This window comes from Oryx dammah, unplaced genomic scaffold (assembly GCF_014754425.2).
Source record: "Oryx dammah isolate SB20612 unplaced genomic scaffold, SCBI_Odam_1.1 HiC_scaffold_11208, whole genome shotgun sequence".
Taxonomy (NCBI): domain Eukaryota; kingdom Metazoa; phylum Chordata; class Mammalia; order Artiodactyla; family Bovidae; genus Oryx; species Oryx dammah.
This window is the reverse complement of record NW_024080601.1, coordinates 57040-79566: the sequence shown is the minus strand read 5'-3', so window position 1 is coordinate 79566 and position 22527 is coordinate 57040. Positions and strand designations below refer to the sequence as shown.

The 22527-nt window shown below is 48.3% G+C and overlaps 1 protein-coding gene across 2 annotated transcripts in view; it reads right to left on the bottom strand.

Annotated features, from left to right (window-relative positions):
• Positions 1-473: 473 nt before the first annotated feature.
• LOC120860852 (beta-hexosaminidase subunit alpha) overlaps positions 474-22527 on the bottom strand; it is a 31629-nt gene continuing 9575 nt past the window's right edge. Inside the window, exons 2-15 of one of the 2 annotated variants that reach the window (XM_040236560.1) lie at positions 17460-17550; positions 11611-11703; positions 10542-10607; positions 8860-8906; positions 8241-8351; positions 7268-7369; positions 6312-6444; positions 5557-5737; positions 4613-4699; positions 4295-4367; positions 3475-3658; positions 3235-3325; positions 2222-2326; positions 474-1186 (exon numbers count right to left, since the gene is read on the bottom strand). In XM_040236560.1, coding sequence (XP_040092494.1) covers positions 1123-1186; positions 2222-2326; positions 3235-3325; positions 3475-3658; positions 4295-4367; positions 4613-4699; positions 5557-5737; positions 6312-6444; positions 7268-7363 — 1014 coding nt within the window. In that variant the 5' untranslated portion in view covers positions 7364-7369; positions 8241-8351; positions 8860-8906; ... (1 more) ...; positions 11611-11703; positions 17460-17550 and the 3' untranslated portion in view covers positions 474-1122. The remainder of the gene's footprint in view (positions 1187-2221; positions 2327-3234; positions 3326-3474; positions 3659-4294; positions 4368-4612; positions 4700-5556; positions 5738-6311; positions 6445-7267; positions 7370-8240; positions 8352-8859; positions 8907-10541; positions 10608-11610; positions 11704-17459; positions 17551-22527) is intronic. The other variant, XM_040236559.1, reaches the window with a different exon arrangement.

Sequence of the window (22527 nt, the reverse complement as noted above, 5' to 3'; positions counted from 1 at the left end):
CTTCCCCAACTTTCTGTATCCACTATATTGGAAACTTTCTGAAAGAAATGTCTGTACCTCTCCATTGTCCTTCCAGCCCAGGACCAAGTAAAAGAACTTAAAATGGTCACAGAAATCCACATCTGAAACAGCTGCTGTGTACTGCTGGCCCAGACTCTGGGCTGCACTGTCACTTCTGAACATGACACCATTAGGGGGCAGGCTGGGTCCATGATGAGCCATTTCTTCCTATGGCAGACTGGTCACTGGTGCAAAGACTCTTCCAGAGCCACATACCCACACCTCTTGGTCCTCCAGGGGCTTTCCTCACATGGTCTCAGCTGTGCCAGCAGTTCTCTGAGAAGATGCTACTGGACTGAAAATGGGTGGGAGGAGGGGTGGAGGTTGCTGGCATTTTGGGGAGCAGACCAGGGCCTCTGGGGACTAAGTCCTTCAAATTTAACCACCTACCATAGTGCCAAGATCATAGTCTGTGTTCAATATTTAATAATGGTTGCATGAAATGGAAGTAACAAGAAACCTAAAGCAGAAGAAAAGCTCTAGGGGAGGGAAGCTAGTGAGGATGCAAGGGGGAGGGGCTGTTCTGTGGCCAGGCTGGGGCTGGGGCCCCTGCCGCTTCCCGGGACTCCTTTGGTCCCCTGTGCCATCGTGTTCCATGCACAGAAGCCTCAGGGGTCCAGGTGATGGGTCTAAGGATGGGGTGTGTGTCTGGACTCTGGTGAGCTAGGAGAGGCATCAAAACTCAGGCAGGGTAGGATGGCACAGAGGATACAAATTTCGTTCCCAGCCCTCAACTTGTAAGATCCTTCCAGGGGCAGATACTGAGCCCAGGCTGGCTGGGCCCCACTGAGCCTATCACCCTTAGGAGCAGAAGGCCAATGCTGGCAGTTCCCCTTCCCTAGGACCACTCACATTTGTTTCCACACAGGTAATCCATGTTTGTTATAGAAAAATGCCACATCACTCTTTATTGGACGCCACCGCCAGCACCAGCCCCCTTGTCTCTAGGCACAGGGGCACGTGGGCAAGGGGCTCCATCCCCCGGGCGGGGTGCAGTGGAAGCCTGGCCCCGCTTCCGCTCTCCTAGGGCCAGTACCCTCCTTGGTGCCGAGGGCTACTTGCTCAGGTTTGTTCAAACTCCATGTCACAGTAGCCTACGCTGAGGGGCTGGGCCTGGACACCACGCCTGCAAGAGAACGTAAAGAAACAGGTACCGTGAGTCCTCGAAGGCAGTTAGTTTTAGGCTCCAGCAACATCTCCACCACAACCAACAGTCTCCCCTTGCCCCTTTCAGTGGATTTCATGCTGTCACTAGACACCAAAATTCCTCGGGGGTCTCACTTCCAGAGACTCTTGCTGGGGTGGGGCTGTGTGTTGGCGAGAATCTGCCATCTGGATCGGGTGCCCCAGTGATCCTGATACAGGGACACCTTGGAACCTTGAGGAATACCTCCCTGCTTCTGTGCCCCAGCCCCAAGTCACTCAATCTCTTGAGAAAAAAGGTGGATGCCTACAATGTGCCCAGTGCTCTTGGCCCACTGAGCCCCCGTTAATGGCTCTAAAACACTGTAAATGTCAGGGGCAGGGGGCATGGAGGCACTGTCCAGCCCACCCACAGGGTGTGGGCATGAAATCTCAGCCTCACCGGTTCCAGGACCTGACCAGTCTCTTTAGGGCACCTCGAGACATGCCTCCTCTATTATCCAAATAAGTTATCTGCTCAGAGATGGTAAGGAACTCACTCAAAATCACCCAGTAAATTAGACAGTAGAGGCTTAGATCCCACATGCCTGGCTCTCAGCCTGGGACTCTGCTCTCTACGAGGCTGTTTCCCCAGGGTCTCAAAACCAAGTCAATGAATGAACCAGGGAGCTGACCCTCTTACTCAGGCCCATCCCAACTGGGGCACGGGTGTCGTGAGAGCCCATAAACGCATGGCCGTGGATAAGAGCACAGACAGTGAGGGCAGTTCAATTGCTGGCTGTGAGCAACTTTGGGCAAGTTACTGAACTGCTCTGTGCCTCAGCTGCCTGCCTCTGCAATGGGGATAAAAACTCTATCCCGTGATAGGGCTGTGGCGAAGACTGAATGAAGCAGTGCCAGCAGAGGGCTGACAGGGCTTGCCACCCTCAACACGCTTCCGCACATGTTAGCTACGATCAGTGTTCTTTTCCTGTCAGGAAGGGATCCTCAGCCCCCGATCTGCCCATGGTCTGCTTACCTCAGCAGCTCACAGCGGAAGTGTGCCAGACGTTTAAAGGCAAAGTCCAGGTTGGACACCATCTTGTTGCTCCACAGCCTCTCAGCAACAGCCCCTGCTCTAGGCCTGCGGAAAGGAGAGAGGCACCCGGTTTGGGCTCTGGGTTCCCTGCAAGGGTGCTGGACACCCACAGCCTCTTGTTTAGGCACCCCGGACTAGCTTGGGGCCGAGGGATGTGACCGACACTTTAATCAGAGTGAGGGCTCCCCAGGACTGCCAGGGCCCCGCTTCATCTTCAGTAAAATGGGGATCGTGATCCCCACTCCTGTCCCAAAGACACAGGGACCAGAGTCCCTCTGAAAGGCATCGTGAACAGTTACTGATGGCGGCGGCGGCAGCTGTTCTCAAAATGTAAACTCTACACAGCCCCCCAAGCTTGCTGAGGAGTAGCAGCACTCTGAGGAGACAGCAGAGAGGAGTCTTAGTACAGAGACTGTGCGTCTCAGGGCTGGATCCCGAGCCATCCCCAAAACAAAATTCTTTCAGCGTGCTCTCCAGGCCTCCCGATCCCTGTGTGTGAAGTGCCGACAACAATCTGCATGTTGTTGTTTAGTTGTCATGTCTGAGTCATGTCCAACTCTTGTGACCCCATGGACTGTACCCTGTCAGGCCACTCTGTCCACAGGATTTCCCAGGCAAGAATACTGGAGTGGGTTGCCATTTCCTTCTCCAGGGGATCTTCCTGACCCAGGGATCGAACCAAGGTTTCCTGCATTGCAGGCAGATTCTTTACCACTGAGCCACCAGGGAAGCCCAACAGTCTCCATGTGACACACCTAATGGGCTGAAGGAGCAAACACGGAAGTCAGGCAGGGGAGGACTGTTCCATACAAACAGAAGCAGCAGTGCGAGGCCCCTTCTCTCCCAGGCCCGAGAGGACGGCACTCGGCTGGTGGTGGCTGGACGGGACTGAGCCTGGGAGGCAGAACCCATGCCCGCAAGCCCAGCCCTCCATGCCCCCAGAAAGCCCTTACCAGAGCCTGGGGACCAGGTTTGTGCTGTCCACATACTCTCCCCACATACAGGCCTCTCCGCCAATCACCAGGGCCTTCTGCTCAGGGCTACCTGAGGGAAAACAAGCAATGACAGGCCTCAACCACCTTCCCAACGTGGTCCTCTCCTCGGGACATTTCATCTGCCGATCTGAAATGTCCAACCCAGGCTCTCTTTCTCTCCCTCAGCTGCTTTGGCAGTAAGGAGAGCTCCCTGTTTACCTTCAAATGCCAGGGGCTCCACCAGGTAGATCTCCTTCCAGTCAGGGCCATAAGTTATATGGTTCAGGTACCAGGGGGCAGAGAGCAGGGCCCGAAAGCCAGCGCTGGTGACCAGTGCCATCTCCTTCAAATATTTTACTGGTATCTCTTCTCGCCATACCTGGATAATTGTGTCTGGCCGAACCTGTCACAAAAGGTCAAATGGCACAGAGGTTCCCAGGACACAGTCTCGGGGAGGTGTGAGCCCCCTCTGCTCCCCGGCAGCAAAGCATTTCTCTGTGACCCCTAGCCGCTGAACTTCTAGCCCAGTGCAGAGGCCAAGGCCCCCAAAGGCCCTAGGAGAGCTCCGTGCTGCCCCCTCCCCTAGCCCCTCTGCAGCTGTCCTGTCGACACTGAGATAGTAACTCCAGTAGAGAACAGAGGCAAGCAGTGGGGCCTAGAAAACTCATCAGGGGCTGTCATGTCCAAGCATCTCCAGATGTGTCTGAAGCTGGGATGAGGTTCCTGCAGAGCCCCTGATGTGGCAGGAAGCTGGGATCTTACTAGTCAATGATGAAGGAGAAGATAGCCCTGCTCCCAGGCCTGGAAGAGCCTAGCCTATGACACAGGAATGAAAACCCAACCCATCATGCCAGTTTCAGGAATCCCAAGTAACCTAGCAGCACAAGTAACTCGATCAGTTCGTAGTGAGGGAAGACAAACGGAGGCTCTGACACCCACACTCGGGGCTCAGAGCTCTGTATGCATGCAGAAGCAGGGAAAGGATGGGAGAGCAGAGGGAGGCCCTGAGGGGAGCACCTCTTCTCTGCTCCAGGCTCACCTTTACTTTATTATCAAACACCTCCTGCCACACCACGTAGCCCTTGCCATAGGCAGAGACAATGTCCAGTAGCCTAGAGAGTAGAGAGTGTTTGCTCAGTTCCGAGAGGCTCTGAGCTACTGGTGTTGGTGCCCTGGGGGCCAAGCCTGGCTAGGGGCCCATTCCTGTCTCACCAGTTGGGAACCAACCACTCCAACCAGAAAGGATGGACAGAGGACCCCTTCAGGGGCCCAGAAAGTGGTCCAGCAGGGCCTGGCCCTGTTATGGAAAGTGAGGACTCTGAAGGAGGGTGACTGCCCACTCCCGCTGCGTCCTCACGTCTGGATGTAGAAGGATTCCAGCTTCTTGAAGTCATCACCAAAGCCTTTCTTCTTCATAAAGGCCTGGATATCTGGGTTGGACTTCCTGAATCCCAAGAGAAAATGAAGATTAATTCTTTTGACATCCTCAAAGCCCAAAGCTTGGGGATTTGTCACCTGGCCTCCCACAACTTTTTTTTTCATCTGAAAAACCAATCAACTGAGGATCTCAAGAGGCCACAACTTTGGGAAGTATGGCTGAAAAAGCTAAGTGAAGGGGGACCACTGATATAGGCCAAGAAAGAGCTTCAAGTTCACTTCCAAAGAGAACACATCTGGGTCTCTCTGGGCTGTGACATGAGGCTCTGAGGTCTTGACGCAGGCACACTGGATTCTGGTTTCCGTCTCTTACCTCCCACACCCTGGGCATATCCTGCTTTTTCCTTAATGTTCATTCTTTATTCCAAGTGTATACAGGCACTGCTGTCTGTCACCCATGGCAGCTCCCTTGCCACACAATGTCTACATTTTATTTTTTCTCTCTCCTCCACTCTTTCCCCATCTCTATTTCCTACTTCTCCAAGAAGCCTCTCAGCCTCTTTTGAGCTAAGTAAATCTGAGGGCTGGAACCTTATAATTTAATACCAACTAGACACTGTCATATATTAGCCTCAAATTCACGTGTCCTGCCTCTTCAACCGGACTATTTTAAACTGTCAAAAGCAGGGACTATTTTTCTCTATCCTGATTTTTCTAAGACAATTCTGTGCCTGGAGGTGGTTCTTCTGTCAATACCTCGAGGCTATGCCAAGACCAGGCGGGGCTCTCTGTCGGTGGAGAGAGGAGAGGCCTGAGCCATCTGGGTGGACAGCTGAGGAGCACCTGAGGCGGGGCTTCTTCAGGCTGACCTCTCCTCTGAGGGGGCATCTATCAGGCCAGGATGGGGGGTCACAGGGCTCATACCAGCACGTGAAATCCACCTCATCTCCTCCCAGGTGCAGATAAAAGTCTGGGAAAACAGTACTGATCTCCAAGAAGAATGTGCTCATGAACTCGTAGGTACTGTTGAGAGCCGGATTCACTGGCCCAAAGGTGCCAGAGGGGTGAGACCCAGAGTAGCAAGGAGTTAATAAGCCAGGGACACCTAAGGCAATAGAGAATCTGCCACTAGCATCACAAATACACAAACCCCACGGACAGTCATATACATGATGACAGTCATGTTCATAGACATTCCCTCAGGTAGGAACACTCAGGCAATCACGGACACGAGCATCGAGTGACAATCAAAGAAATACAAGTATGTCCACAAATCATACCCAGACAACTGTCACACACTTCTGCTGCCTTGACACATTCTTCCACTGGGGTCACCCTTGCTCCCAAAGCGTGCTCTCCTCACGTAGTCTGCCAGCAGAAAAGCAGAGAGCCTGATCTAGACAGACTGGCAAAATCTTTCTTCCACTCTGGGCACAATGACCTACAAGGGCATTATCAGGCAAGGACATCTGAGAAGAATTTGCCCATGTTTTAATAGTAAGAAGTGTCCTCTTTCGCCCAAAGTAAATTCTGCCTATCTAAATTCCCAGTGGAAGAAGTTGATGGAAAATATTCTTCCAGAGACCAAGGCTGGGGCATGCTACATCCAAGAGTCAACATCCTAACTCCCCACTGAAGGGAATCAGTGGACTCCCTCCAACTGCAGACATGATTCTTACCTGGCCCCCAGGACAGAGTGTGGCCAGGAGTGTCAAACTCTGCCAGCACCCGGATACCCCGAAGCCGTGCATATTCAATCACCTCCTTCACATCCTGTGCTGTGTAGATGTGGGTGGCAGGGTTGTAGGACCCCTGAAAGGCACAAAACACACTGAGGATCCCATTTCCTGAAGGCTAGCAGAGGAGAGGATATTCAAAATGCCTTCAGGCCCCCCAGGATTTCAGAAAATCTGCCCACAGGGCTTCCCTGGTGCTGGAGTGGATAAGAATCCACCTGCCAACGCAGGGGACCCGGGTTCGATCCCTGGGCCAAGAAGAACCCATGTGCCTCCGACCAACTAAGCCTAGGTGCCACAACTACTGAACCCGTGTTCTGGAGCCTGCGAGCTGCAACTACTGAAACCTGCATGCCTAGAGCCTGTGCTCTGCAGTAAGAGAAGCCACTGCAATGAGACGCCCACGCTCCACAACCACGGAGTAACCTCTGCTCGCCACAACTAGAGAAAGCCCACGCCGCAGTGAAGACCCAGCACAGCCAAAAGTAAATGCATAAAATTGTTTTTAAAAAAGGAAGAAAACCAACCCACAGCCTGTTCATATCAGGTGATGTCTTCAAGGAACTGTATCATAATTTCCCACAAGCTGTCCGTTCATTGTCTTATCTCAGTGCCATGATGCCAGTGAGACAAATAAGGTAGTTATTATACCCAGCTGACAAAATATTAATAAAAAGATAGGACCAGGAAAGATTCTCTCCTGAAGGTCACAGAGGAAATGGTACAGCTTAGACTTGAATTCAGGTCTCTTGTCTCCAAAGCCAGTGCTCTTCTCCTATATGTGAGTGTGTCCCTTAAACTGGCTGGTTAGGAGGAGGGCTGATGTCCTTTGCTAGCAGGGCCATAGCCAGAGTCAGACTTCAAGCCATCAACTGGGTGTGGGTAAAATCGAAACATACCTTTTTGGTGAGGTCTGGAAAAGTGAAGCTCTCATATGGGAAAGAAGAGTCATCGACCAGATGCCAGTGGAAAACGTTGAACTTATTGTATGCCATGACATCCTGTAGGTCAGAGCACGCACTGTGAAGCCAGCACCACCTCTCCAGCTTTGGCCCCAAGCGCGGCAGGCCGCACCACACACTTTCACAGGCTCAGCCTGCCCCAGCTTCCTGCTAAGTGTCCACAGGTTCTCTGTATCAGACCTTCCCATCAGGTTGTGCCTGGCATGGAGGGAAGGGGAAGACCCTGCACACCCAAAGATGGCTGACAGAAGCAGAGTCTCCTCTGTGGGGGATGAGTCACAGTCACAACGGGAGAAGGGCTGCAGCTCTGGGGTACCTTGGGGTCAGGAAGTCCCACAAGACCGTGGAAACTAATATTTCCTCTTGCCACTTGGTTTGGGTTGTTTGACTAGTGTTTATCCAAACTGTGAGGTCTGTTGTGAATTTATTTAATAGCCTCATAAGCCATAAGTCTCAGATGCCAAGACTGGTAGATGTCCACTTCTCTGGTTCCATCAGAACACCAAAGGAATAGTTAGACATGTAAGTCAGATGGGTAACTGTCAGCTCAGACTGCCCATCAAATTCTAGACAGTTAGGATCATCCCCAGCTAAGGCTCCTGAACACCTCTTTCCTAAGACTTTATACTAACTAAAGATAGCTGCCCTTGGTCAGAGAAGCCAATTCCCCAACCCACCTCCTCTGTCACTGGAGATGGCCTGGACACTGGTCCTCAGTAGCCAGTGGGGTATGTTTAAATCACTCGTATTTTTTTGAATCTTGGAGCAGGTCATCTTTTACATTTTTCCCAGGAGCTCATAAAGTTACATATATTCTCTCTGTAACTCTTTAAGAATATGGCACCGGATCTATCTGTTGTCCCATCACCCCAGAATCCTAAGGGCAAAGAAGGCCTTAAGGCCTGGATACCAGAGTGTCCAAGATGCTAGCCAGTGGCAGGTAATGGCGAGACGTATCCAGCAACAAGCCCCGGTGAGGGAAGCGCGGGAAGTCCTCAATATCCGTCTTGTTGACATAGAACTGTGTGGACCAAACATTAAACATGTCAGGAGTCTAAGGCAATTCACCAGTGGGGTAGAGGGGGATGAGAAAAGTCTTCTGAGATCCCTGAAAACCCAACCAGCTGACAGTTCTTCAGGGTAACTATCTCCACAAACACCCCACACCTCCAAATGAATGACCATAAGCATGTACCTCTCCAGAGAGTAACTCTCCTGCCAGCCAATGCAGCTGTCCCACACACCACTCAGCTCACGTGTACCAGATTCTCACTGACTCAGTATTCTCTTCAAAGCAGTGTGGTCTCAAGGTCATTACTCAATAATGACTCAGGGGAACTGAGTTACACCCCAACTGGCAAAATCTACCAAACCAATTTCTACCCATTATCTCTGCGAATACTCTTTTTGGGACCATCTCAAGCCACCAGGACTCTGTTCTAGGCAAAAGAAGGTATTTCCAGGACTCTCAATATTGGGAGCAAATGCCAGAGATTTAAGAGGAGCCCTTTTTGAAGGCCCACACTCACCGTGCCCTCAGGAGATCTCCAAATAAGCTGGCTAAATGTCTCCAGACCTACAGGGAAGTAGAGAGGCGGATGTAAAGACTTAGGGAGGTGGGTAAAGAGTTAGAACCATCTGGAAGGTTCCTATGTGGCAGAGCACAGTGCTTGGGCACACAGTGAAATGAAATCTAGTGTAGGCTGCATGCTTCTCAACAGCTAGAAAAGGGGGACAATAGGAAGCCAGTATCAATTTTTACTCTGTCTTTTATTTGGGGAGCGGGCAGTGTAAGGGGGTTTTGTGCCCCTCCTAGCAATACACTCACCCACATGCCTCTTATCTATAAACCCTAAGTCTTGAATTCACAAAGATATTAAGAAGAGAGGCCAGGCATGGTGAGTCCAGAGCATTAAATGCTCTCAACAGCTGGGGCCTATGAGGACATATGAAAGGACAAGCCAGCTCACAGGGGATAAATAGTTCAGTGGATAATACTCATCAGGAGCTAAGGGAGCTGAGAAAAGGGGGCCTCTAACCTGCTGCCTCTTCACTTTGAATTGTGAGAATGTGATCATAAACTTGAGTTTCATAAACTCAATGAGATCATAAACTTGTGGGTCCACAGCTGGACCCAGAAGACAAAGAAACATCCACTTTTCCTCTTCAGACCCTGAGAAGAGAACCGACTACAGGGAGCTGAGATCTGGCAGGTGGCAACTGCCCCGGGAGACTGGACACAGACTCCTAGATTCCAGTGAGGCCCAAGGGCAGGCGTGCTGTGTCTAGAGCACTAGATGTTCTCAACAGCTGGGCCCTCACTTCTACAAACCCAGCAGAAGCCCTGTGAAAGAGTCCCAGAATCCTGAATTTTCAGAATTTAAAAATCTGTGAGACATTTGTGGTCATTCAACCTTTGAGGCCAACTTCCAGTGTACCATCTGGGCTTCTCTCCAGTCTGACCTTGACGCCTGGCACTTGGGGTCCCAGAACTCTCCCACTTTAACCTGACTAATTGTTAACACCCACACAAAATGTACAAGAGGGCAGAAAGGGGCCTCAGCATGCTGTTTCTCCAAAACGCAGGGGAGGGGAGGAGGGGCTAGGGAATAAAGACAAACCGAAACAAGGTTTGGAGTTCAGTGAGAACTTCATTCACCAGCAGAGCTCTTACCAAAAGGGGTGGAAGTATTTGGCTAAGTCTGTGCCTAGGGACCAAATACCTTCTCAGTGAACCAAGAGGAAGGGCAGGGGCCGATCGCCCGTTGGCTAGCGAAGTCTTCATTTCATCACTGTTTAACTCCTCTTTGACATTTATCTCTTTCTTTTGATCTAGATTTCCTTCTTAAAGAGCCCTTCCAATCGTGGGTCCGTAGTGAGAGCTGAACAAACCGTGTGCGAGGCAGAGTGGGCCCCTCTCCCCAGCCGCCTGCCCCTGCTGGTGCCTGCCATCTGCCTGCAAGGGCTCCCTCTGCCTCCCAGAGTGCTGGCCAGGGCAGTGGCTGTCACCGCACAGGCTGTGACGCCTGCCAGGTGCTGGAGACAGCGGAGACTCCCTGCAGGGAGTTGAGGAAATACTCCAGCTGGTCTACATAAAGCAAGTTCCTAAGCTGGGGGCGTTTGCCTGGGCCCCGGTCCTGCCCTTCACCCCACCAGTGCCCACCTTCCCACATCATCCTTCTCCCTCCCAGCATTAGCCCCGTCCTGTTACCTCGCAGGGCGCCCCAGACAGTCTCGGAAAGGAGGAGACACTGCTCATCATTTATGGTCAGTGTGTCTGAAACGACAGAAATGATTCCATTAGGTTAAGGATTTCTACCCTCAGATTACAGAGAATCACATGTTCTCTGTAAAACCTCGGATTAAAAACCAACAATAAGGAACTATCCTGGTGGCCCAGTGGTTAAGACTGTGCTTCCACGGCAGGCGGCACGGGTTCAATCCCTGGTTGGGGAACTAAATCCCATATGCCGTGGGAAAAACAACAACAACAAACAAACACATTTTTTCTTTCAAAGAGGAAGCATTCCCTGAGAGCAGGGCTGATACTCAGGCCTGGGGCCAGAGTGGGAGGGTGGTCACCCAGTGACTCTGAGGCCCCGGAAAATGGTGTGTGATAACGGGCAGGCTGGTGTGGAATCCTCTGCAAAGCACCCCCCGCCCTGTGGGTCAGTTTCCCCACCAGAAACATGGATTCCTGCCAGGCTTTAGCTCAAAGCCTGGGGAAAGGGATGCTTGGAGGGGTGAGTCCAGGATACAGTGTTCCCAGAGCCTTTGAAGTCACCCCTCCTCTCCCCTTGTCTCCAGACTTCAGCTACTTCCTCAGCAATGTGAGGAAGAAGCCAAGACCTGAATGTTCACTTTGCACACTGAGATGTCCCCAAATGCCGCTGCTCAGGGCAGCCACAGGACGAATGACTTGGCTTCATCTCAGTTCAAATGGCCAAAACCTCCTTCCCTCTCTAGTGTAGGGTCTCTAAGAGAAAAACCAACAAAGTGCATAAGTTCCTAAAATGCCAGAGGAATTATATTCAGTCCTGAAGGTACGTGTCCTGTGGGACTCAGTGACTAGCCAGTGTGATGTTCGTAGCCAACCCTCAGACGCTGGTTAGAGTGCACAGGAACAACTCTCCTTTGATGGTTCTGGGCACTTGGTGACCCCTGTCCTCCACCCTCATGGAGGGCTCCAGGCCTAGCATCTGCAACTGAGGCCAGGCCATCTGGAGTTATAGCTCCAGACAAGTGCTGGCTTCTGGAACAAGGAACGAAGTGGTACTTACAGTTCTCTACAGACCCCAAAGACGGAAACTGGTCACACCCAGGAGTGACGACAAGGACCACCAATGAATTCTTCTCTGATCTACGCTGTTTTTCTGCAAGGACAGGGTAATAAACTCAGTGTGGCTGACTTGCCGCCAGAAACATCAGGTAAAACCAAGGCCCTCCAGGAGGGACCCCAACTCTAGTTCTTTCAGTGTGTGTCTGTGGTAAGAGGGAAAGGGGGGCGGACAGCTGCCCTTGGCCCAGGTGGCGCCTAGTCACCTGTTTGACTTGTTCTCTGGGGTCGTGTTCCCCTACCCCGAGTCATGCCCCCTGGCCCTTGCATGATGGACCTGCCAGCAGCTCTTTGCAACCAGAGCTCTGTGTTTCTGGCTTGCAGAGGTTCAAAGACCTCAACAAGTGTTTCTGAACTAGAGGTGGGTCTGGAGTACTGCTAGTCAAAGTGTGGTCTGCAGATTAGCTGATGTGCCAGTGGTCACCAGATAGGAAGCTTATATGACTCCAGAGTGTAAGTCAGTTATGTCAGAGAAAACACAGTTTAGTGCTAACAGTTTCTTGTAACAAGGTTTTCTTGGTGAAGGGAACAGTTTTACATTCCGGTAAATACGCTTCTCATCTCACTGCAGACTGGCATTTGAAGTAGCACTGCTCTGGAGGGCTGCAGATGCAGGCGTCAGCTTTGTAACAGGTTAGGAGCCGATGTGAGCAGGTGAACTAGGTGACAGGATGGTCTGCCGTGCAGAGGAGGCCTCAGATGGCCTAGCTGGTGCTCCAGCAAAGGTACGTAGCCACCAGACCATCCTGTTTCCTTCCTTCCTCTTCCCAAACAGGTTCTCTGTCCAAGGCAGACTTCTGCCCAACAGTGAAAAGCCACCCAGTTGGAGACAACGTACTATGTAATATAATTCAACAGATCCCAGTCTACACAGGAAAAAAGAAAAGCACCAAACCAAAACACAAATAGACAGTCTCTTCCCATCCTCCCACTGGTTCTTGTCCATGACCTTCAGGGTGGTACCGACTGTACCGCCCCCAAGCATGAACCTCAGGGAACTCCCTCTATTCTGTTTCTGGAGCCATATCTGTCCCCATTGCCACCATGACATCCATGACTTCCTATGAAACTACAAAGTCAGAGGTAGGATGGTCTGGCACAGTGCAGGGAGAGAGGATTCAGAACCACATTGGAATCCCAAACATTATCCATCTGTAGGCAGAAGGAACTCAGGAGCCTTGAACCAAAAGGAAGCCTGCTTAATCTCCTGCTCACCATACCACATGGCTGCATCTTGGCTTTCAGGCTGGCCAAGAAGCAAGCCAATCGGGGGTCCTTTCCTACTAGCAAGACCAAACACATTCTTTCCCCTGCCGGTAAATACTCTGTTGCCCCAACACTAACACCTGTTTATACCCTGGAGGCAGAAGAGAATTTGAGGCTATTCTAGAACAGGCCAACTCACAGCTCCATTCTAAACCCTGAAGACTCATGCCCACAACATAGAAAGACAACCAGAGTGTCAGGGCAGGGAGTGTGCTCGACACAGAATCTGCAGGGCCATCCCTACAAATCCCAAAGACCAAGGAGGGCTTCACTGAGAGGCAGGCATGAAGAGAATTATAATATCGCTCCTTAAACTACTGCCTCATCCCTTGTCTCCTTGTCTCCACTAGACTCCACACATCACAGAGTCCCAGATCACTGTGTGGAGAGTTCATTTGCACATCTACCCAGGCAGGCATGCCAAAGAGGGCAAGAGTCCTAAGCTATCATATTAACCTTCTGGACTTCAGTCTACCAAATAGAGAAATCTCAGCTCCCTAATACAACTGCCACAGTCCCCATCCTGATGACGAGAGAGGCTGCACAAACACCAGGCTTGTCTGAACTCTTACTGAGAAGATAAGGGAACATGTAATTGCTGTTATCATATTTTGGTTTTTCTAAAACACACCTGCGCTTCGTTCTCTAAATCCCTGGTCTTTTAAGAAAGGAAAGGTCACAGACTCCTTTGAGGATCTGACAAAAATTAAAGGACTTTTCCCCTAGAACAAGACCCCTCATTTAAGGGCTTATCTCTCCACCCCAGGCCACCCATCTCATGGTGAAGAAGCCCTATCTTAAGTGCTCTCAGTGACTCATATGGGTCTGGGTTGATTAAAAAGACATGGAGTCATGGCTGCTGCTTAAACAAGCTCTGAGGAGGAAGGACCGGAGTAGGTGGTGATGTGAGAGCTGGCAAAACAGGAGGGACACTGGGTCATTTAAACGGATGTAAACAGAGGCCATCATTGTAGTTTCCGCCTCCAAGTCGATACTCTGAAGAGAACAGGAAATAGGCAGGGGACAGGCAAGCTGCCTCTACACACACCCACACCCCCTGCACTGGGAGGGACTGAGGTGTGGGAAGCAGGGTCTGGCAAACAGCCGGCTCACCAGCAGTCACACGGGCACCCTTGAGATGGGCCTGGGCAGGACGGCAGGAAATTCTGAAGCCTCCAGTGCTCAGGAAGCAGCATGGAAAACAGATCACTGAGCTGGAAGATCAGGAAGGGTTAGTTCTGGCTCAGTTTTGCTGCTGCCAAGCTGAGTGAGTCCTGTGGCTCCCACTTCCTCCCTGGTAAACAATGGCAGGGTGGGGCCATTGTTTACTGGCTGCTCCTCCTCGGAGCCGACAGCTCCTGATTCCAGACAAACCCACACAGCCTGGGGTCCCCTTCCAGACCACAGCTCCCTCATCCCCCTGCTTTCACGGAAGCCTGCTCTTTCCCGGGTTCAGTGAAAAGTCTGTTTTTTTTTTTTAAGAAGTTAAAAAAAATTCAAGGACTTCCCTGGCAGTCCAGTGGTTAAGAATCCATGCTTCCAATGCAAGGGACACAGGTTTGATCCCTAGTTGGGGAACTGAGATACCACATGCCACCTGGTACAGAAAAAAAAGAAAAGAAAAAAAAAAAGGCAAATAGCCCAGAAGTGTTTATAGAAAAAAAGTTATCTTCAGCACCCCTCTTCTTCTCTGACAGGATAACCACTGTTAATTTTCTCTCCTTATCCCTCTCTTTTTAGCACAATTTTGCCTTATTCATCACAGATCAGGTCTGGAGGTGGAGCTCTTGAGAACAGGGGAACCTGAGACTGTTTTATCACCCAAATCCCACTGTTTGTGCTGTGTGGGTCCCAGAACTATGACGCTTCCATTTCGTTTCTGTTCTCCCTCCTCTGCCATCTTTGCTTCCTTCCTGTTGCCCGAGATGTGGGCACCTCCAACACCATCACGCCAATGCTCTCAACAGTCCATCCCTCCTTCTGTTGCATGTAGTGGGCAAAACCCTCAACCTGGATCAGTCGAACATCTGCCTTTAGTGCACCTAATCCTGGTCTCTCATCTTGGCTGGGCCCTTGATGCCGTCCTGAAAATCACCACCACCACTGCTTTTTCCTAGTCTCTGCAACAGCTATTTCAGACTTGTACCATTTCTTCAAGTCCATAACCAGATTGCCACTTGCTTTAATCTCAGCAGAAAGCCAGAAGGGAACTCTACCCACCCCACTTCCCATCTCCTCCCTGACAAAAAGGCCTGCCACACACACCTGGTCTTCTCCTCTCCTGCCTCAGTGGAAGGGGCTTCCTTTTACCTGTGGTCTGCAACTCTCCCCAGGCTCCTCTCATATAAATTAGTTCCCTTTCCCCCCAGGTCTTCAAATTATTTCTGTTTGCGATTCTCTCCCATCAGCATTAAAATATTTGCTCGTCTTCCTGGTCTCAACTCATTCCAAAGAGTCTCTCTTTCTCTCTCTTTCCAGTCACAAAGAAACTCTATAGGAAATGTAGGCTGAGCAGCTCCATGCTAAATTTCACAGTCAGACAGATCTGGGTTCAAATCTTGGCTGACACTTTCTAGCTGTGGGACCCTGAGCAAGTTATTTTTCCCTCTGAGCTGTAGGTTCCTCATCTGGTGACTATAACAGTATCTAGCCTATTGGGCTGTTGAGAAGATTAAATGAGTTAATGCATGTAAAGTGCTTAGCTCAGAGCCCGGCACTTAAGAGGAGATGCACGCACAGTCCTCTCTTTGTAGCCACTTCCTGACATCCTCTCGGCTCCTCAGTCCACTATAATCTAGCTTCCTTCACCATCACTCCTGGGAAAATACCTTCACCAAGGACCTGTGGTTCTGCAACTAAATGCAAGGGATTTTTTCAATTCATTCGCTCATTCATCAGTTAATTTATTGAGCACTTACTATGTGCCGGGCTGTCCTACGTGCTGGGGATACAACAGCAATCAAAACAGACAAAAATCCCTGCTTTAGAGAAGCAGCATTCTACTGACACTCACTTCTGGGCCTCTTGGTAGCATCAGACACCCTGACCTTCTTGAAACTAAACTCCCTTAGCTTAAGGGACACTTTCTGTCTTGCTCTTCCTTCTAAGGCCTTGTTCTCCTTTTCCTTCATCCTCCCCTACATGCTAGGTTCCCCAGGCTTCCAGACTTCTCTTTTTCTCCTCACTTTACACTCTCTCAGGACAATGTCATCCACTCCCAGGGTGACTGATGACCCTTAAGTGTACCTTTCCTTCTGGAGCTGTAGACTCACACACCTCCACTCAAACGTCTCAAAAGCACTTCGAAACTTAGACACAGAATTGAACTAACTCTGTCTGAATCCTCCTGGCTGACCTCTCTCAATTTGATAATGGCACCATCTATTGAATCACCCAAACCAGAAACCTCCTCCTCCTATCTTTCTGAGTAGATCAAAAGACCATTCACGTATACTCACTGGCTGTCTAGTATGTGGCAAATCTCGTGCTAAGCATTAAGATCTGCTGTCGTTGTTTAGTTGCTCTGTCGTGTCCGACTCTTTTGTGGCCCCATGGACTGCAGCCCACCAGGCTCCTCTGTCCATGGGATTTCCCAGGCAAGAATACTGGAGTGGGTTGCCATTTCCTTCTCCAGGGGGATCTTCCTGACCCAGGAATCAAACTCCTGCATTGGCAGGTGGATTCTTTACCACTAGGGAAGCCCAAGCACTAAGATTATATAAACCAATAAGAGGGACCCTGGTGGTCCAGCGGATAAGATCCCACATTCCCACTGTAAGGGGCCCGGATTCAATCCCTGGTTGGGGAACTAAGAGTCCATAAGCCCACCCACCACAACCACTGAGCCCACATGTTCTAGAGCCTGCACACCACAGCTGGAGAAGCCCAAGTGCTGCAGTGACGACCCAGTGCAGCCACATAATAACAGAGAGATCTAAGTGTGGCCACTGCAGAGTCGACAGTGCCTCTTGACCTCATCACCCTCTTTCCACTCCCACTGGGTCAACGCCTTAATTCAGCCTCCTGTGAATTTTCACCTAGATTATTAAAAAATCTCCCAAGCTGCTCTCCCTGCTTCCGTTTATATACCATGTCAATCGACGATCCTTTGCGATCTTTTACTATGAAAGTCAGATTATGACAATCTCTGCTCAAAATCCTATGGCAGTTCCCCACAGCTTTCAGGATAAAGTGCAGAATTTGCTGGATGATTATACAAACTTGTCTTTCTCTGCCCCTGTTTGAGAACTCTCCCAGGAGCACAGTGAACTCTTTACAGAACCCTGAAAGTGCTACATTTTCTCACTCTTTTTCTTTGCATGTATTGCTTCCTCCAATTGAAACAAACTTTGCATTGCCTCCATATCTCACCTGATTAAGAAACAGCTCTGGTTTTCCTTCTGTAAAACTTTGTCAGTCCCCTCCCCTTTCCTAGCAGACCTTCCTATGTGATCATGAAGCAACATATACATACATTTTTCATAACAGGTATCTTAATATATGCTGTTTATTTGTCTGTCTCCTCACCAAGGCTGTGAGTTCCTCAATAGCAGGGACCAATCTCAGTGTCTTTGTATTCCCAGTGCCTGACACACGGTGGTCATTCAATAAATGTTTGCTGAAAAGAAAAAATGAATGATGCTAGAATTTTTTAAATGCATGTTGAATTCTATATATGCATAATGATTGTGCTACACAATAATCAGGTATAAATGGCAAACAGTTAATACAGAGATTACTTTTATACACCCAAACCTAGTATTTCTGAAGATCTAAGATTCGATTGCCATGCTATGTATGCTCAGTTGTGTCTGACTCTTCGAGACCCCATGGACTGTAGCCCCCCAGGCTCTTCTGTCCATGGGGTTCTCCAAGCAAGAGTACTGGAGTGGGTTGCCATGCCCTTCTCCAGGGGATCTTCTCGATCCAGGGATTGAACCTGGGTCTCTTATGTCTCCTGCATTGGCAGGCGGGTTCTTTACCACTAGCGCCATTTAGGAAGTGGGATTCAGGTGGTGGATAGCAAGAAGACACCCAGACACCCAGAAAGTGCCTTTTCAGATACTGCTCTGAAGACTCTTAGGTCCACAAATCCAACAATTTGGGTCTTTCTACTTCTCTGGAAGGCAGTACTCCTTCCTGCAACAGATATCTGGAGACCATGTCTTTACCTCAGTGCATAATAGCCTGTCCCTCGACCCATGCTGCTCCTCCCTGAATCAAAACATTTCCATCACAGCAATGTGTTTAATTCACAGAATCTTAGCAGCATGAAAAAAATACCACCCGCTTTGCTAACAAAGTGGCATGTGTTTTGGCTTCTGGAGTGAAAACTAGGGAAGTCAACCCAGTCTCTGGCACATCCCACTCATTCAGGTCTACCCTGCCGAGCAGTCCTGCACTCTCCTTGATGGGCCCGGCGCTGGTTCTCCCTCTCCCTCCCACCTCTATATGCATGGCATCCAGGCTTCCTCTCCCCACACTTGACCTAATGAGAGCCCTTGGAATCATTCATTTCTCACTCAGTCCAACAAGGATATACGGAGCACTTACTGTGCATCAGGACCTGTGCTAGGTACTGGCATGGTTAAAAGGAGAAACAAGCCCTGGTCCCTGCCCTTGAGGAGCTCACAGTCTAGCGGGAGAGACAAACATAAGCAACAGTTACGAAACAGTGTGATGAAGGCTACAGTGGATATTATAGCTGTCTCCTTCCGGAGGCAGAGAGGAAGGCTTAACCTTGGAAGGGGACCTGTGAACCTTGAGTTGAACCTTGAGCTGGAGTTTGCCAGCTACCAAGAGGTTAAAGGTTTTCTAAGCCTGGGCAGCTGCTGATACACAAGAGCAATGGTGCGTCCAGGAGAAGAGGCAAGGCTGCCCTGTCAGACTTCTTCTCCTGGTAAAGTGGGAGTCTGAGAACCTACCTGCCCTGGCCTGGAGCCCCTCTTGAGTGCTGCTGAGCTCTGTCTGGACCATGGTTTCTCCTCCCATGAGTTCTACGGTTCTTTTTCCTCCATAGATTACTAATACCTACTCTGAAGTACAATCCATCTAGCCCATAGGTGAATCCTGAATGTTTTCCCTCTGTCTTTTGTAAAAGTTGTAGTTAGAAGTTTCCTTTCTTCCTTTACTTTTCAAACTTAACCTGTACTTGTTCACTCCCCTCGTCCACTGAAAGAACATCTCCCTATAATTCTAGATCCTAAGAGATAACTTTGGTTATCATTTTGCATACATCCCAGTTTTTTAACTATATAGATTTATTTTAAAAACAAAAATGAGAGCCCAATCCATATTAGTTTGTAACTTTTTTCCACTTACCAAAACAATATGCAGATCTTTTAATGTCAGTATATATAAACACCATTGTTTGTAATTGTTTAATGCAATTCCATTCTGGAGATTTTTTTTTTTTTTTTTAATTTGGCCACGCCATGCAGCTTACAGGATCTCAGTTCCCCAACCTGGGACCATGGCAGTGAAATCAAAATCCTAACCATGAGGCTACCAGGGAACTCCCAAACATACTTTAATTTTAAAAAGCTGAAATTACTAACTTCTTTCCTCTTTGTGGACATTTGGGACTACTTCTAGGTCTTCAATATTATAAACAATGCTCTAGTAAATATTCATATCTTTATTATTTTTTAAAGCAGTTGTGAGAGATTTTAGTAGGAAAATTCCTAGAGGTAGAAATGCTAGGCCAAAAATATGAAAGTGTTTTTTCCTTTTATTACTTATTTATTTTTGGCTGCGCTGGGTCTTTGCTACTGCACATGGGCTTTCTCTAATTGCAGCAAAGTGGAGGCTACTCTCTAGTTGTGGTGCATGGGCTTCTCGTTGCAGGGGTTTCTTTTGCTGCAGAGCACGGGCTCTAGAGTGTACAGGCTTCAGGGGTTGCAGCACCTGAGCATGTGATCCCCGCAGCATGTGGGATCTTCCCAGACCAGGGATTGAACTTGTGTCCCCTGCATTGGTAGACAGATTCTTAACCACTAGGAAAGTCCAAGTTTTTAGTTTTGATGCTGCCCAATTACTCTTCCAAATTACTGTACTGGTTTATCTAAACCAACATACATGGGCCCATCTTTCCATCCTTCCAAAACTAGACCATCTCAATTCCTTTCCATCTGTGCCACTCTGATTGATAAAAAGAGATACAGCATTGTTTTAATTTGTATTCCTGTAATAGTCATTGAATTTGAGCACTGCTTTGTATTTACTGGTCATATTCTTTGTACTTTTTTCCCAACAAAAAACTTTTTTTTACAAAAAGTTTTTAATTGAAGTATAGTTTCATTGTGCTTTCTACCGTACATCAAAGTGACTCAGTTACACAGAAATACATATAATTCTTTTAAAAATGTTCTTGTCCATTATGGTTTATCCCAAGAGAGTGGATCTAGTTCCCTGAGCTGTACAGCAAGACCCTGTTGTTTCTCCATTCTGTATGTAACAGTTGGCGTCCCCCAATGCCAAACTCCCAGTCCACCCCTCTCCCTCCCCGCTCCCCCTTGGCTACCACAAGTCTCTTCTGTATGTCTGTGAGTCTGTTTCTGTTTTGTAGATAAGTTCACCTGTCTTTGCATTTTTTATAAGTTAATTTTCTTTTATTGATTTGCAGAGCTCTTTCTAGCTTTTAACCTTGTCTTTTAAGGTTACGTACTTGCCTCATTTTGTCCTTTATTTTTTAACTTATGGGTTCTTTTGCTTTAATTTGTATGTAGTCAAATCTGTTAGGTCTTTTCCTTTATGGTTTCCTTTATTGACTTGTTTAGAAAGGCCTCTTCTACCCTGGGACTAAATGAATTGTTCTTTTGAGTCCTAATAGTTTGATGGCATATCTTTAGATCTTTAGCATGCCTGGAATTTACTTTTGTGCTTGGCATGAGGTAAAGATTTAAAAATTTTCTAAATGGATAACCATCAACCAGTCATCCTAACATATTTATTGACTAACACATCTTTTCACTTTTGATTGGCAATGTTTCCTTTATCATATATTAATTTCTCTCTCTCACACACACACATGAATTTTCGCTTATCTCTGGAGCTTACTTCCTTGGCAATCTTACAGTCATGGAAATCCCCCGTGTTGTACTGCTATCCTCTTTCGTCACTCTGCCTAATAGATAAACGCCTCTGCTCTTTCTGGGCCCACACTCCCATTCCCGTAAGGGCTATTTCCTCTCCTCCACCAAGTCACCTGTACTACACATCATCCACACCTGCCGACCCTCTGGAACCTTATTCCATGGTTATTCAACTACCAACATCTACAGCCTTTTCTACTTCCCCCATAACTGAAGCCTGCCTCTCCCTACAACTTGCTCTGAGAGGCAGCTCCTTCTAACATCCTAGGCTAAACATATGGGGGCTGCTTCCAAGCCATCCACTCTCTTCCATTAAGTAAAAAAACAACCACCTCTCCTCTGGAAATCATGACAGTCAGCTGTAAAATCTTGACCCTCTCCTTGTCACAACACTCTGCAACTTCCTGGTCACTTCTTTATTTACCTAAGACTGTGGATCCCAGTCTCCAGTGTTCCTCTCTGTCTGAAAGCTACTCATAATCCTAGGTGACTAGGTGATTTCACCTAGTCAAATCCTAGGTGACTCAAGAGGAAGAACTAACCCACATTCTGGCTTAGCAGTTATCCAGTGACATCCTCCTTCTTCTCCTCAACACCCTCTCACGGTCACCTTTAGAACCTATTCTCTCAAGCTTCAGCACCATTCAGCTAACTGCTAGCTAATCGGCACCTCACACTCAACAGGTCTAAAACCAAACTCACTTTTAATCATTCCCGTCTGCCTCCAACCTCTTAATCAATCTCTCTCTCTTTTCACTCCTTCCCTTGCTCTCCTACTATTTCCTCTATCTTTGTGAATGGCAGCTGAATACATTTAAATTACTAAATCGCAAAACTGGAGTCATCCCCATAACCCCCTTCTCCATCAAAACCTCTACTTTTCAAGCATTCCACTTCCTAAGTTTTTTTCTTTTGAAAAAAATTTTAATTTTATATTGGAGTATAGTTGATTGACAATGTTGCATTAGTTTCAGGTGTATAGTAAAGTGATTTGATTATTCATATACATGTATTTATTCTTTTTCAGATACTTTTCCCGTAAAGTTCATTACAGAGTATTGAGTAGAGTTCCCTGTACTAAACAGTAATTCCTTGTTGTTAATCTATTTTATATAGTAGTATATAATGTTAATTTCAACCTCCTAATTTATTCCTCTCCCCCACCTTTCCCTTTGGTAACCCTAAGTTTGTGAGTCTGTTTCTGTTTCGTAAATAAGTTCATTTGTATAACTTTTTTGGAATTTTACATGTAAGTGATATCATATGATATTTGTCTTTTCTGATTTACTTCACTTAGTATGACAATCTCTGGGTCCATCCATGTTGCAGCAAATGGTACTATTTCATTCCTTTTTATGGCTGAGTAATATTCCATTGTGTAAATGTACCACATCTTCTTTATCCATTTAATTCTCAAAGGACATCTACTTCCTAAATTTTTCTTCAATCTTTCTAGTTTTCTCTGTCTGTACAGCTGTCAACCCACTTCAGCCACTTTTATC